This window comes from Cyclopterus lumpus, chromosome 17 (assembly GCF_009769545.1).
Source record: "Cyclopterus lumpus isolate fCycLum1 chromosome 17, fCycLum1.pri, whole genome shotgun sequence".
In the NCBI taxonomy this organism is placed as follows: Eukaryota; Metazoa; Chordata; class Actinopteri; order Perciformes; family Cyclopteridae; genus Cyclopterus; species Cyclopterus lumpus.
The window spans coordinates 12,301,389-12,316,347 of record NC_046982.1 but is presented as its reverse complement, the minus strand read 5'-3'; the positions used below and the strand labels follow the sequence as shown (position 1 = coordinate 12,316,347).

Here is a 14,959-nt window from a genome sequence, read left to right as displayed (position 1 = left end):
GCATCCACGCAACCAGAGATACCGTCATTCGGTGTTTGATGGTGTACCTTGGGGAATCCACGGATCAACTCTTAAAAGAATATGATGTAAGTTGAAGTACATGTTGAAATATAAAGAAAGTGATTATTTCTCATCTCTTCTACCTTTTATGTATTGGGATGGTCAAATCACAAAATACAATCATACCTTTTTTTTATCCCAGTAATTTGTGGCAGAAGCTACTGGGTTTTGACAGTTTCATTGAAAATAATTCCAATTCATTCATATGACCAGCCTGTTAGTTCAAAATACGATATTTATCAATACACGTGCTCGATTAAAAAAAAAAAAAGTACAGATATTTACAAATGTGACTCATCACAGATCATTTCTTTGGTCATTGAAATTTGTTGGTGAAATGATTATACACTTTTTAACGAAACACTTTTGCAAAACATCTCAAACACTTATGTAAATGGTGTGTATTATGTGCAACAGTTACGACAGCTACAGGTGTTCTTGTTTCTAAGGGGTTGGAAGCAATTTGGTAGATGTTCAATTAGGACCTTATCTTTTGGCTGTACAGTCCGTAATACACAATCTTCTTGCTATTTTAGGATGCTGATGAAGACAGTGTGGCGCAGGACCATAACACGCAAAAGATAAAAATCTATACGGTGGAGGGTTCAGACAATGTCAGTATCATTTTAGAGGGACTAAAAGTTGTGACTGCTCTGGATAACATTCCGAGGGCTTGCTGCATGCTGGTTGGGTTGGTGTATGCAGTCAACCTTGCCTATCCCAAGGAGCTCCGATATACTTTCGAGGTCTTTCAGAAACTCCTACTGGAGCTGGACTGTTCAAAGCTGTCCCGAAAGTAAACAGCCTCAAGAACAAACTGTTAACCTAATAGAATGGACCCTTGTGGAACAATTTATAATGTCACTGTTCAAAACTCACCTGTGTTAAGTTCAACTCGTTCAATGCTTGAGTTTATTATTTTTTTAAGGATCCCAGTGAGAAGTGTAGTTGTGCCATGTTATTTGATGCACAAGCAGCTGTTCGTGTAGTGTTTTAACTGTAAGCCGGAATTGCTTATTGTGTGTTTTTATAGAGAAGTTTGCACATGAAGAATTTTATATAAATGTAACAAATTTGCACAAATAAATGTTTACCTGCTGTACTTTGTATGTATCTGTTGGCTTAAGTTAAGTTTACTGTGGCACGAAGATGGCATAGTATTGAGTAATTTAGACATAGAAAAATTATGGCAACAAAGTGACAAGTAATATTATTGAATAGATTTAATATCATTTATGTAATGTCATTCAGTAAATGTAGATCAATTTCACCCAAATATTCAGTAAATGTAAATACATTTCACCCAAATATTCAGTAAATGTAAAACAATTTCACTGAAATATTCAATACATGTAAATTACTTCTGATGATATTTTAAGTAAACATAAATCATTTTCCTTGTGAAATTGATTTGTATTTACTAAATATTTTTGGTCTATATAACTCATAATTTGGCGATCGACTCAATCTAACACATTTTAACTGTTGCCTTTATTATAATTTACATAATTTATTTGTTTATATTTAATTAATCCATTTAATACTTTTTATTAATTATATTAATTGTCACTTTGTTGCCATAATTGTATTAAGTTACCATTGGTCACATATTTTAGGGTGTAGGGACATATGTTTGTGCAACACATATTTTAGGTGTGATGACAGTTCACAGTTCAGCATAATTCAGTAAAAATATTACAGAGTTTTAGATCTAATGTTTAGCATAGGTATTACATTAAAGGAATCCAAACCAGAACAAAACAAGGATGTGAACACTACAGCCAGCATCGCTACCATACATAATGTAAAAGGGGAAATGGTTTCAGCTTGTTCAGCATATTTGCGCATTCAGTTTCTTTCACCTCTAAAAAACGTTTGATTATAATACCCAACATATATATTTTATGGGGGGGGGGGGATTACCCTTGATGAATGAATGACCCTTCATCTGTTATCCATCAAGGGTAATTGTTTAATCTATGATTGTATGATTTGAATCTCTAGAGTCTAGGACAACATGTCAGTGTGCTCTGAGTAGCTGTAAAGCAGTCCAGAAGCAGATGAATTAAAGCAGAAAAAGAGGTCTTGGTGTGTGTGACCATACCAAGTTCAGTGCTCACTGTGTTGTCCACAGAGGGTCCAGTGTTCCCAGTGGCATTCCTTCTTCTCATCCACTGACACTGGCCAGAACTGATGTCCTCCCAGCCACATGTTCCATTTTCAAATGTGCAACCCACAAATACCGAATTTGTTTCATTTACTTTAAGAAAAAAAGAAAAGTGTTAAACATCATTAAACCTACTTCAGTCATTAGCTATAGAAATGAAGGCAATATCATTACCTTGACAAGGGCCTGGTCTGACACTGATGTCATCGATGGCAATAAATCCAAAGTTGTTAGTCTCTGCTTTGATCAGCAGCTGGTCGTTAAGGGAATGCGTCAATGTCATTGATAACATATTCATTCTTTATCTTCTTCTTATTTAGTTTTACCACTAAGCCTCTTCTGGATTACCTGGAAAGGTTTGATCCTCTCTACAGACTTAGAGAACCTGGTCCAGCCGCGACCACTGCTGGTACTGTTGAACACCAGATCTTCTTCCAATGGCCCTGAACGCATCAATACCTTCAACGTGCCAGACTTACTGACAAATAACAGACAAATGTTATGTTTTTGTTTGATATGTGAAAACATCTTCTGTCAAGTTAGTTTAACCAAAAGGTGTTTCTTTAGTATCTTTACAAATACATCTATCAGTATTATAAAGGGGCTAATATGTTACTACTTGTTTCATTTGGGCTAATTTGACTTTTCATATTCTACATGATCCTATTTTCAGGTTGTTGATTGGTTAAAAGTCTTTTTTTGTGTTCAAAACTGATATTCTGCCTTTTTTGATCCAACTCACACAGATCTGTGTGAAGAGTGAGCTCTGCCACATAATATTAGTGGTCTTGAGGCAGGTGATTCATGTTTAAATGACTCTTGTGCACACTTTCGGAGGAAGTGAATGAGGAAACTAAACAGGATGATGTGCATCCTCTGCATTGTCAAATACTGTATGGCGTGAACATGGTGGTGGTTTGTAATTTTCTTTTGCTGACCTGACGTCCATATGGTACCATAAGGTGATACAAGAGGTGATGTCTCTCATCTGGATCCATTCTGACAAAACCTGCGCTCCGTTGCTGTGGTTCAGGTGCTGTGATGAGCTCAACAAGAACCAACCTGAATTCAAAGATGTGAACAAATATATAAAATAGCACAAGAATAGTGCAAAAAGACTTTTCAATACTGAATTATTACATCGTTATTGGTCAGGCATTTAAATGTGAACGCTAAATGCACACTTGTCTCATAAAGGACTTCTTTATTTTAAGGTCAAACTATCAGCTGTAACTTCTATGCTGCTTATTTTGGCAGTTTGAACTCCTCAAATTCTGATTGCAGCAGGATCCTTGTTAGTTTGAGAAAGATGATCATTTTTTTATGATTTTGAAGCCTTCACAGTTTCTTTGGGAGAACAGACAAGGACATTGTTTGTTAGGCAAGGGGGAGGTAATGTCAGCAACAGGACATACGCCAGAGATAAAACGAGAAGTTAATAAGTCACAGACTGTGCCGGCTAAACAGCAGCTGTAGTGGTTCATATTCATCATAGATTGCAACATTGCCAGTTGTTGAGCTAATTATTTAGCTAACTGGATATTCAATTATTAAACCAGAGTTACCAACATATTCACTACATTTACTCCTGATATTTTGGTTGTGTATAAATATATAGATATTGAAAAGTAATTTCACAGGGTATGAGAAATATATTATACTGGGAATATGTTCCTCTATTACAGAAATCTCTGTTTAGAGATGGGTCTTCTACAACAGCTGCGTGTCCATGTTTATCTTATCATATTGAGGTATATAAAAGAACGTACCCTCTGGGGTCTGAGTTGTGTGGTCTGTCGGTGGACCCTGGAAGCCTCCACTAGCCAGCACCCAGTCATGTCCATCTTCTTTGGGGATGTTGACCCAAGTACACTGTCCAGCCTCAAAGTCACAGCTGCCTGGAGGACTGCAGGCCCCCTCCCTCACAGAAATATCATCTAATTTCACTGTGGAGTTGGTGCCTGGCACATGGGCTGCCTTAAATACAACCTGGCGAGGAACATTCACTGTTTTAGGAAGCATACTAACGGGAATTAATTAATACAGTTATGCAGTTTAGTGACTCACTGTGAATGAGAAAGTTTGATTGGCCAAGAGTGTGAGAAAAGGGTTAATTTAAAAAAACGTCTTACGTGGAAGTTTCCAGGGGAGGACACAGTGACCTCTGCTAACTCCCAGTTTGAAGAGGGCGCTCCAGATCGTTCCCAAAGTGCATCACCCACCTCCCCGCTCCACAGCACATGCACGCCAAGGATGCCAGACCCTGCAGGGATCCAGTACCTGAACAAGTACAGTAGAAGCACAGAGTACAATGCGCAGCAGACAGCAGTGCATACATGTGTGTGATGGCACGACTGGACTCACCAGAAGCGCACACATATCTCTAGAGCTGAGGTGAACACTGGTGTTAGCAGCTCAGCTACTTCTGGCTGTATCGGGTTAGATGATGTCATCAAAGTCATGTAGAAACCTACAGTGAAGAGAGAAATAGAGATGTTTCAAGCCAAACATCAAATAGCTACAAAGGAACTATAAAGGCAAGTTACAAGAAAAATGTGTCAAATGACCAAACAGCTGCTGGCTGCTTATGTGTATTAATGCCCAGCAATGCTGGGAGCTAAATGCTAATGTCAGAATGCTAACATGCTCAGAGTGACAATAGGGCCTACTAACATGGTGATGTTGAGCAGGACTAATGTTTTCTGTGTTCAACATCTTAGTTGAGCATGTTATCATAGTACCATTTTGCTAAATGCAATCAACACAAAGCTGATGGAACTGTCATTATTTTTGCAGGTATTTGGTCATGAACCAAATAAAAGAACACACTGATGGCGGTGCGATATGAATAGTTAGAGGATCACCTGCAACCATCCTGCAACCCCTCAGAGTTATATTGGAGTCACTATTCCGAGGTTGCAAACAGCTTTAACACATAACTTCTGATGTACTATTGATTCATTTTAGATTATAACCTTCATACAGTTGTGGTGAGATCATGATCACTCTGCTCTTTCGATCATGTATTCTCAGCATGAACTTGGTTACTACCACAAAGGTTTTCTACTCACCATTTTCAGTTCCATAGGTGTGATCCACCTGATATTTTGTGCCTCTCTTGCGACCCCAGCGACCCTTGTGATTGACACCGTTCTGAAAGTCACACCAGCTGGAATCGAACCCACACGTATCTACAATGGTGTGGAAAAGGGCAAAATCTTAACAATCTCTGTATGTTTGACTTCCTGTGAACATAAAGCAAAGGTGGTCTGTGTTTACATACACTGATGACTGCAGGCCCCCTCCTTCACTTGAATGTCATCAATGGCAATGAATCCTTGACTGTTGGTGTTTCTATGGCCAGTGAACATCAGCTGTGGACACACAGCATTTAAAACAAAAACATTTGTTTTCTTTATTTAATAAAAGGTTGGTTGTGTTTCTGTAAAACTGCTTCTGTTCTGTATTCTGTCTTGATGAATATGTGATTGAGTTTATTCTTACCCGTATGGTGTTGTTCATGTTGATGGTTACTTGTGCGTTAATCCACTCTGGATTGTGAGTCCCCCGGCGAGTCCAGACTAACAGTTCAGAGGATTTCTAAAGCAAAATCAAGTCATTACAGCTCAAAAGTAAAGACCTCTGCAGCAGAAGGTTTGCAGTCGTACTAACTCGCATACTTACTGTCTTTACCAGCAGGTCCAGGGTGGACACAGAAGGCCCGAGCATGTAGTACCAGAATCCAACACAGATCTGTGACGTTAGACTGATGAGAGGAACAGAGATGGCTGCTCTCTCCCCATCCTTAGACCCAGATCCACTCAACAGTAAGAAAACACCTTGGTGGACAAAGAAAGCAGAGAGAAGAGTGCCACACTGTGAGGCAGATAACTAAATAGAGCGTGGCACGAGATCTGAGCTCTTTTAATCTTTGACAAAGCAGTGCTGCCATTTAACGCATTAGTTATCAAATGCACACCTACTGACATTTAGCAATAACAATGAAATAATGTATCAGGCTGCAACCAATCTAAGAACTCCTCAGCTATTGTTTTGACGACAATTTAGCTTTTTGGGGCAGAGGACAATATTTTTGGGATTCCCATGTAGTGGATCCGGTGTAGTGGATATCCGGGCAAAGACCTCCTCTTCCATGCACCGGGCAATTATTTACAGTTTGATTAGCAACAGAATGGACTTGGAGTTTAGAGACAACATCTATAACCAGATTACTTAGCCAGTAGCCAGTTTACACGCACATTTTTTTAATAATAGAAAATAATATAATATAATATACTATATACTACTAAGACTACAAACAGACTACACACGGAAACCACAACATCTTGTCCCGTTGCCTACTGATTTTGCACATTTTCTTGGAACAAAAAGTCTTGAAATTGCTTGCAGTGCCAAAAAACTGTCCAAAATATCAAGATATTGTAAAGTTTTATATATATCATAATTAGATACAACAGAATAAAGCAATAAACAAATAATCATGTTCGAGGTGGAATCAGCAAACCTTTTCTACATTTTTCTTTAAAAAATGACTGAAAGTTATTCATTATTGGGACATTATTACTATGTGTAAAGTAACTATGTGGACTGAAGTGCTACGTTGACACAAACATACAGTTCAATGGTCGCACAGATGTTCTTTACAGCTCCTCCTGGGCTTCATATATTTTCACGTCATGTTCATTACCACGCTTCTATTCTCAGTACATTTCCAGTGATAATCAATTGTGTTGGTTTTCATGTTATTGCTGATATTTAATACCTTGATTGTTTCCAACATTATGATCATCCTGAGGTCCATCCCATGGCTGGTCCACTTGAAGTCCACTACTGAGAGTCCAGTTCAAATCGTCACTGACTTCCTGGACCCAACTGCATAGACCTACTTACAAAATATCATTTTAAATGTTAAAATACTTTATTTGTAACAAAAGTAACAGGATATAGAGACAATATGAATATTTACTTAAAGATATGCAAATAAAAAGATTGCATACACGAAAAGAAGAGATACAGTTCACATTGACATATATAGTATTACGTCTAGATTAGGCCACTTTAGCAAATGTGTCTATGTCTATTCCATTACTGAGTCACTTAGGCTGTGATGCCTACAAATGTTGACCATTGACGTGACATTGACACTTTATGATACAGCGATAAGAAACGATTTACGGACACCTTGTTCAAAAGTGCAGTCCATGTTGGAGGCAGGAGCAGTGGGGGTCGTGGTGGGAGGGGCTGGAGTGGTGGTTGGAATAATGTCATCGCAGAACCGGCCCCTGATGATGTGGACGTCGTCCAGCGCAAAGATTCCATGCATTAACTCGGTACAATGGGCTTGTAATATGATCTGTGATGAAATTTGGTGTTGAGAAATTCGCACAGATTTCTTTTTTTTTCCGCAAGAAACTTTGTCCGAGTTTTTCATGAAATTATAATATTTGCCTTGCCTGGTGAGGCCCTGATGAATTGTAGTCCACCCTGTCCTGAATCCACGTGTCATTCATAAATCCATTTGTAGTCCAAACAGGACGCAGTCCAGTAGTCTCATTCACAAACACTGTCAGTGTAACATATGAGGGCTCTGGAAATACCAACATTCATAATCAAAGGACCAAAAGTTGTGGTTATTGACAGGAATGTTTAATCTTCTTGATGATTCAATCAGACGAAAACTCTCAGTGATACATCCTCATGCTCTTATTTGCATCGTTGTATTCGTAGGCCCTTCTGCATGCGTATGTGTAGTATGTAGTACATTTTTGTGTCTGGGTTACATTTGGCTGCAGTTTTAACAGGATTTGCAGTAAATTACCAACCACTCAAAACAACTTTACAATGTATGTAAAAATAGATGTAAAAAACATTGACTAAAAATCTAAACAACTTTCTAACAACGGTGACATTCAAATGTCTGAATCAATGCTTTCTGAGGTAGTAGAAAAGACTGCTTACTATCGATGAGGTACCCGTCGGCCTGGTGCCAGATCTCCAGGCAAGCTCGCTCTACTGCCTCCATAGTCTCACTCTCCAGTTGCGCAATTTCTTCTCCACTAGACTTCAAGGACGTGAAGAAGGCAAAGTGGCCTGTAGAGCGAAAAAAAAATAAAAACACAAACACGAATTATCCAGGAGAACCATTTTACAAAAGTGTCCTGCAAGTGCAAATAGTTTGCATAATGTCAGATTCACATTATGCTTGGGGTTAAGTGCGAGAAGCATCTTAATCACTTGCGGACCCCACTTCCCAGCTGGCCAATCAATTTAAAGTATTTAAAGCTTTTAAACACGGATGTGATCCTACATAAACATTAAAACATTTTTTTTTTTTTGCGAGATACAATCATTCCTCCTGTTTATACTATTCAATATGAGATCACTTCTTTTGTAAGAGATGAGCGACAGAATCTACAGTCTGGTGAAAACATTTATTAAAAGGTTTAGCTGAAGTCAATATGAGCTCGTAACAGTCTGAGGTAACGAAGTTGGTACCTTCCAAAGTTGCAGTATCTTAAGTGTGAAAATACAAAGAGGGAGTTTTATACCAATAAGACTGTAACTTTGGAGATTTACTGCTGAAGCCTCATGTACAGAAGGACTGTAGATATTGTCCCCCCATCTCATTAGGAAGTGATCTCTTCATAGCCAGTATGATCAGGAGGGACCATCACAGCAAACACAAACTGTCTCAGTGCTCATATTGTTCCTCAGACAGACTTGAAGCATTGCGAACCTTTCCTATAAATTAAAGTCATTTAAGTTACCCTCCGTCTCAGGCACAAGATCCCTGCTTTGTGGACTGCTGAGTGCCACACTCACTGGGATGCAGGTAGTTAACGAATGTGTGTGGCGACTTACCCAAAACAGAATTTGTGGTGTGGTCACTTTCTGGAATAAGCTTAACCTTGCTGTGCCCTGAGAGCCAGTCCCAGTCCACTCCGGACTTTGCTGGAGGATTGTTCACCCAACCACAGAAGTCCATTTCAAAGTCGCAAAATCCTGCAAGGAGCAACACAGATTCAAATAAAGTATGCAACCAAACATGCAATGAGAAAGCCCATTCCAAACACATTTACACTAGTTGTACTTTCTCCTCCACTTTTCTTTTTCAACTTTACAGTTTGAAGTTCACAGCGGTCACTAACCGGTCGGGGGACAGGCGCCATTCAGGACAGTGAGGTCGTCAATGGCGATATCTCTCCTCAGTCCATCCCCAACCACCGCCTCAAAGATCACCTGTCACTCAGAATGACAATTTATACCACTACGACTTATACTGTATTTCCATTTCTCTTTTACATTCATACTTCTCTCAAACTACGAAGAGTCTGACAAAGCTGAGCTGAATGTCACAACCCACACATACTTAAATTAATCTTAAAACAATACTCATTTCCCGTTACAAGTAGAGATTCCTTTCTAAAGTGATTTCAATGTTACTTTCCAGCATTATTATCTTTTTAGTACCAAATGTCCTCTTTGTGCTTCATTGCTGCCACAGTATTATACTGTGAAATTACACTTTAATTGGATTTGATTGCATCAACATCTACAGTGTTGCATATCACTGCATACAATTAATTGGAAAATAAAATCCATATTTGTGTGCATTTATGTTTTAACTTGAAATGTCCTTTCAGTAAGTTAACTTGATTCATGTTGTTTTATTCAAAGCAGCACATAAAGAAGGAATAAAGTATAGAGACAGACAACCAAATGTATAAAACATGTGCATAGGGTGAACAAATCAACCACAAGCTAAAGCATGTGAGTTTTAAGATGTTTAAAAAAAAAAAATGTGCACTGATTGGGTAATAATGTAATTACCAATCATTATCTAATCACTACCAGATACCTGATACGGAGCACTGGGACTAAACAGTGTCACTCTTCCGTGCCTCCAGTGCTTCCCCTGATCTCCACTTCTGGTCCAGAGCAGGACACCTTTGCCGTCGAGGGTTTGAAGGTAAACGCTAAGTTCCCCCACTTCACTTCCCTCCATGTAGTACCAGAACATTAGGCATTCTCCATCAGCAGCAGTGGGCTCCATCACCGCAGTCATCACCGCGCCTCTGGACCCCACAGGGTGACTCCACAACTGGGCACTCAGGTAATAACCTACATAGAAGGCGGAGTTGTGAACATGCTGATTTGTATTTGATGTAAGTTTGTTGACAAGTTGTTTTTTATATAGCATAAAAACACACAAAGATATCCACGATAACTCATTTAGCATTTATTGCATAATTTGTGCATCATCCTCAAATATTGCTACATTTCGAAAACACATTGGCCAGTGGAGTCTATCTCTAGGGGTTGTATACCTCCATCTGTCCCCAGAGTGTGATCTGTGGCTGGGCCTGAAGAGTTGGCTGGTCGGGACGTCCCCGTAATCCGGCTCCAGCTGAAGTCTGCAGACGATTGGGGCAGCAGACCACAGAGGGAACCCTGGAAGGTGCACTCTCTCTCAGCCGGGCAAGAGCCATTCTCACTGCTGGACACCATGACGTCATCAATGGCTATGCTGCCCTCCTTACCACCCACCACAGCTTCTATAATGAACTGGAGAACGACACACATTCATTTAAGAGTGGGTTCAAGACAACAACGATTTTTGTCATGAAACAGATTATTTAGGAAGCCAAAACCATATCTAATGCAAGCGCACTGACGCTAACCTGTTATGAGACTTCAATCAGAATAGAAAAACACTTAATTGTTAGAAACAGTGAGGAAGAAACAGAAATGAGAGACTTGTGTTTGAGTAGGAACATTAATGCATGTGTGCTTACATTCTTGGCTATCTTTGAAGTCTTCTAAGAAAACACGCATCAAATGGCAGACCCGGACCAAGTGTCATGAATAACTTTGTTTTTTTACAATACATTGAACACATGTGCATGAGACTGATACTAACTCAAGCCAAGAGAACAATTACTGGCTGGGCAGTCACATCCACGTTTCTCTCACTAGGAAAGGAAGTAGAAAAACAAGTGACTCTGTTTGCTCTTTATCTAAAAGAGGCACTTATTTTATTGATTTGATCATGGTACATATTATATTTGTTTTACATATTCCAAGTTCAATGTGTCTATATATATGTTTTAAAAAATGACAGTGAATATTGTTGAAATTATATGGAAATGCATTGTTGATCTTATTTGATGGATGTTCAGTATTTCGCTTGGAGGAAGGTTTAGTAAAACTCTTTGGCTCTATGGATACACATATTCTAAATTGTCCTATAAAACACTTCTCTGTTATACATCGGCAGAAGAATAAACAGGAAAATAGAGTAATAGGAATACCTGTATTGGTTTGTCACTGGTGAAGGTAAGATCTGCAAATCTCCATTTGTATCCCTGGGTGCCACTTCTCATCCACACAACCGTCTCCGCTTCACCAGAACGCTTTGCAATAAACTTCAGTGAACCTGATAAGAATTAAAAAACATTAACAGAGCATTCGAGGGATGCATGTGTATTACAGGGAAACATCTAAAGGTGTTTGCAAGTGTAGTTATGGACAGTGAGGCACCTACCAATGCTGGTGCCGAATATGTGGTACAAGAAGCTCACACATATGACTTGATCTGCAGGTCGAGGGGAGCTGATGAGTCTGGCTGTTGATGAGATATCCAGGTTGTAGTTTGCAGTTACAAGCATGTAGTAGCCTGTGGAGGAAAAAAGAAAAGTCATGTATTTCTTTCCAAATCATCAAACACTAGAGAATCAAAATGTGCTTACACTGTTGGACCTAATTTTGACCTTTGCTCTCATGAATTAATTCATATTCTATTTTGACATCTATTAAGGAGATTTAGCAGAAGCAGAAGCAAAAGGGATCCAATAAAGGAAAATAAACGATAAACAGCACATGCGGGTGCGGGTGAATCACAACATGTAAGTGCTGCTGAGTTATTCAGAAGGCTGGATTACCAGTTGAAGGGCATGCATGCCGGCTACTGGTATGGACCTAACTCGACCTGTTTGGGCCACAAAGGCTCCCGTTTCACTGCTACAATAATGAAATACTGAAAGTGCCACTAATGCACATTATAAAAACAAAAATGATGTAATGACGTAATCATTCTTCAATTGATATTGAGCTTACGTTGTGCATTACACTAAAATGTGCATAGTTGAGATGCTACAAAGTAATTGAGAAAACTAAATTCTTGTTTACGGCCTGTTGGATACTCACCCTTCGGAGTTGAGTCTTCACTAAATATTTCATTGCTTGTTTTCCACAAAAGGCTGGCAGTGTAGTCGTCGTACCAGGAACACGTGTCCTTTTCAAAATCACATGAGAGTTGATCTGATCCTACAGGGAAATCGCCCTCTCTGCAGTGGTCAAACCTGACATCATCCAACATAACGTCGTTGGCCTCCAAATATTGAGGGCTGAACGAAAACCGCAGCTGTAGAAAGAGAAGTATTTTACTCTCCATTTATTCTGAAAATCAATATTCAAAATCATTTAGGATTTTATTTTCATTCCCGGTGAAATAATGAGCCTCTACTGATCACTCAGCGTTGTCCACTTCATGTTTATTGTATATATGTGCACTGTTGCCTTTAAGCACACTTCAAGTACAAATCCCCCAGCATACTTTCCGTATATGGCAGCTTCATTTTGCCTTGGAACCTACTAACCATCCCATTTTTGAGTACCTCTACTAACCATCCCATTTCTGAGTACCTCTACTAACCATCCCATTTCTGAGTACCTCTACTAACCATCCCATTTCTGAGTACCTCTACTAACCATCCCATTTCTGAGTACCTCTACTAACCATCCCATTTTTGAGTACCTCTACTAACCATCCCATTTCTGAGTACCTCTACTAACCATCCCATTTCTGAGTACCTCTACTAACCATCCCATTTCTGAGTACCTCTACTAACCATCCCATTTCTGAGTACCTCTACTAACCATCCCATTTCTGAGTACCTCTACTAACCATCCCATTTCTGAGTACCTCTACTAACCATCCCATTTCTGAGTACTTGCTCTGTATGGCAACACAAAACTATTCAGGAAAATGTACCAAGTAAAATAATTCAATCTAAGGTGCTTTATTGATCCCCCTTAGTGAAATCAGTTGTGACAGGAAACAGAGCAGATAAAGATACAATAAATGTAGAGGTACAATAAAGCTTAACCCAATTCAAGCTAGTATTAACTGATAATAAGCAAAGAGTAAAGCTGTTTAAAAAGTCAAACCTAAACGTTTCCTCTAATTGTGCTCTAAGTTTTGAAAACTAAAGTTCTCATAATGCACCGGAAATGTAAATATGAAATTGAATGCTGCCATAAACCAATGAATGTAAAGACAACGATTTTGATGCTGAAGAAAACTTAAACCCGATGATTCTCAGGTAAGTTCTGCAGTTGTAAGAGGTGTCATTTTTCTATGATTTCTAAGCAGATTTATGGACAATAGTTGGATCTGATTATGTCCGTGAACAACCTAAACCTTACCTTGTATCCTCCCGGACGATTTCCAATGAAAACTGTGGCATTCTCCCAACCGTCTGTGTTAATTTTAAAAAGCTGTAGCAACTTTTCCTCAGTGCTGCCTCTGATCAATTTTACCTTAAAGGTTGGTGCTGATGAGGATGATGAATTATTGTAAATATGGTACCAGAAGCTGAAAAACATTGACAGTCAAATCAGAAATATATGGCAAATTCAAGACAAATTCTATTGAAATAATTTACATGCATTGTTAATTAAGTAATTATATATTTGTAACATAAATACATAGCTTGAATAAAATGTATTGTTTTTAGTACCTCATCTGGCATCCCAGAGCTGCCAGGTGGTCAACAGAATACTCCAAATTAGCCGTAGAGAGAAAACCGCCTTGTTTGCCATCTATATACATGACATGTCCTGTATCCAGCAGACAAATACACAAGATTATCATCAAAGGCTTGATCTTGTAATCCAATAAAAAATTTTTTTTGCACAGCTTGGAAACGTGACCTGATCCCTTTTAAAGTTATTTATTAACAAGGTAATTACACAAATTAAACAAGGCAGAAGGTTAATGTTTACCAAATGGACTTCCCATCGTATGGTCCAGTCCAGGTATTGAGGTGATGTTTGCCATCTGCCGACTCCAGCGGTAGGAGACACCACTGATGTCTTTCCAACCACAGGAGTGATCCTCAAAGAAACATGACCCTTAACAAGAAGAGAGCCACCGGGTACACATTTAATCAGAACGTAGTCACAGATTTTGTGAAATAAACAGATCTCAAATTCTACATTTGAAATAACAGTCTGATGTCCTTTGGTGACATTTAGTTAGAAAAAGTTAAATTAGACTTGATTTCAAAACATTTGCCTGTCACCGTACCACAAAACTCCTCGTCTGAGCCATCTTCACAGTCCGTCTTAAAATCACAGACGAGTCCGGCAGTGAGACCTTCTCCAGATGTGCAGTTGAGCAACACATCAGGACGAGAAGACACAAGGACCAACAACACTGTGAAGAGATGTTTGTTACAAAAGAGATAACAAGAAAGACATTTGAGGGGGAAATGCACAAACACTTTTGAGCTGGAACAAGTTGTAACTTCTCCCTAATCTTTACACTCCGTATTCAACCAGCATTCACATTAATAATGTGCACTACCTTTAAGATAGTATTGAGCTATGAAGACCCTTACCTGACAGCAGAACAAATAATTGCTTCAT

At 39.0% G+C, this 14,959-nt stretch overlaps 1 protein-coding gene across 1 annotated transcript in view; it reads right to left on the bottom strand.

Annotated features, from left to right (window-relative positions):
• The window catches only part of si:ch211-106h4.4 (MAM and LDL-receptor class A domain-containing protein 2), a 29,784-nt gene extending 14,825 nt beyond the window's left edge, over positions 1-14,959 (bottom strand). Inside the window, exons 1-26 of the mRNA XM_034555401.1 lie at positions 14,932-14,959; positions 14,619-14,747; positions 14,315-14,443; positions 14,050-14,149; positions 13,736-13,904; positions 12,455-12,671; positions 11,793-11,924; positions 11,560-11,684; positions 10,576-10,813; positions 10,107-10,369; positions 9,397-9,487; positions 9,110-9,250; positions 8,207-8,338; positions 7,702-7,835; positions 7,424-7,601; positions 5,912-6,066; positions 5,732-5,827; positions 5,511-5,601; positions 5,299-5,418; positions 4,592-4,697; positions 4,360-4,507; positions 3,997-4,216; positions 3,166-3,289; positions 2,576-2,705; positions 2,402-2,480; positions 2,165-2,320 (exon numbers count right to left, since the gene is read on the bottom strand). Coding sequence (XP_034411292.1) covers positions 2,165-2,320; positions 2,402-2,480; positions 2,576-2,705; positions 3,166-3,289; positions 3,997-4,216; positions 4,360-4,507; positions 4,592-4,697; positions 5,299-5,418; positions 5,511-5,601; positions 5,732-5,827; positions 5,912-6,066; positions 7,424-7,601; positions 7,702-7,835; positions 8,207-8,338; positions 9,110-9,250; positions 9,397-9,487; positions 10,107-10,369; positions 10,576-10,813; positions 11,560-11,684; positions 11,793-11,924; positions 12,455-12,671; positions 13,736-13,904; positions 14,050-14,149; positions 14,315-14,443; positions 14,619-14,747; positions 14,932-14,959 — 3,631 coding nt within the window. The remainder of the gene's footprint in view (positions 1-2,164; positions 2,321-2,401; positions 2,481-2,575; positions 2,706-3,165; positions 3,290-3,996; positions 4,217-4,359; positions 4,508-4,591; positions 4,698-5,298; positions 5,419-5,510; positions 5,602-5,731; positions 5,828-5,911; positions 6,067-7,423; positions 7,602-7,701; positions 7,836-8,206; positions 8,339-9,109; positions 9,251-9,396; positions 9,488-10,106; positions 10,370-10,575; positions 10,814-11,559; positions 11,685-11,792; positions 11,925-12,454; positions 12,672-13,735; positions 13,905-14,049; positions 14,150-14,314; positions 14,444-14,618; positions 14,748-14,931) is intronic.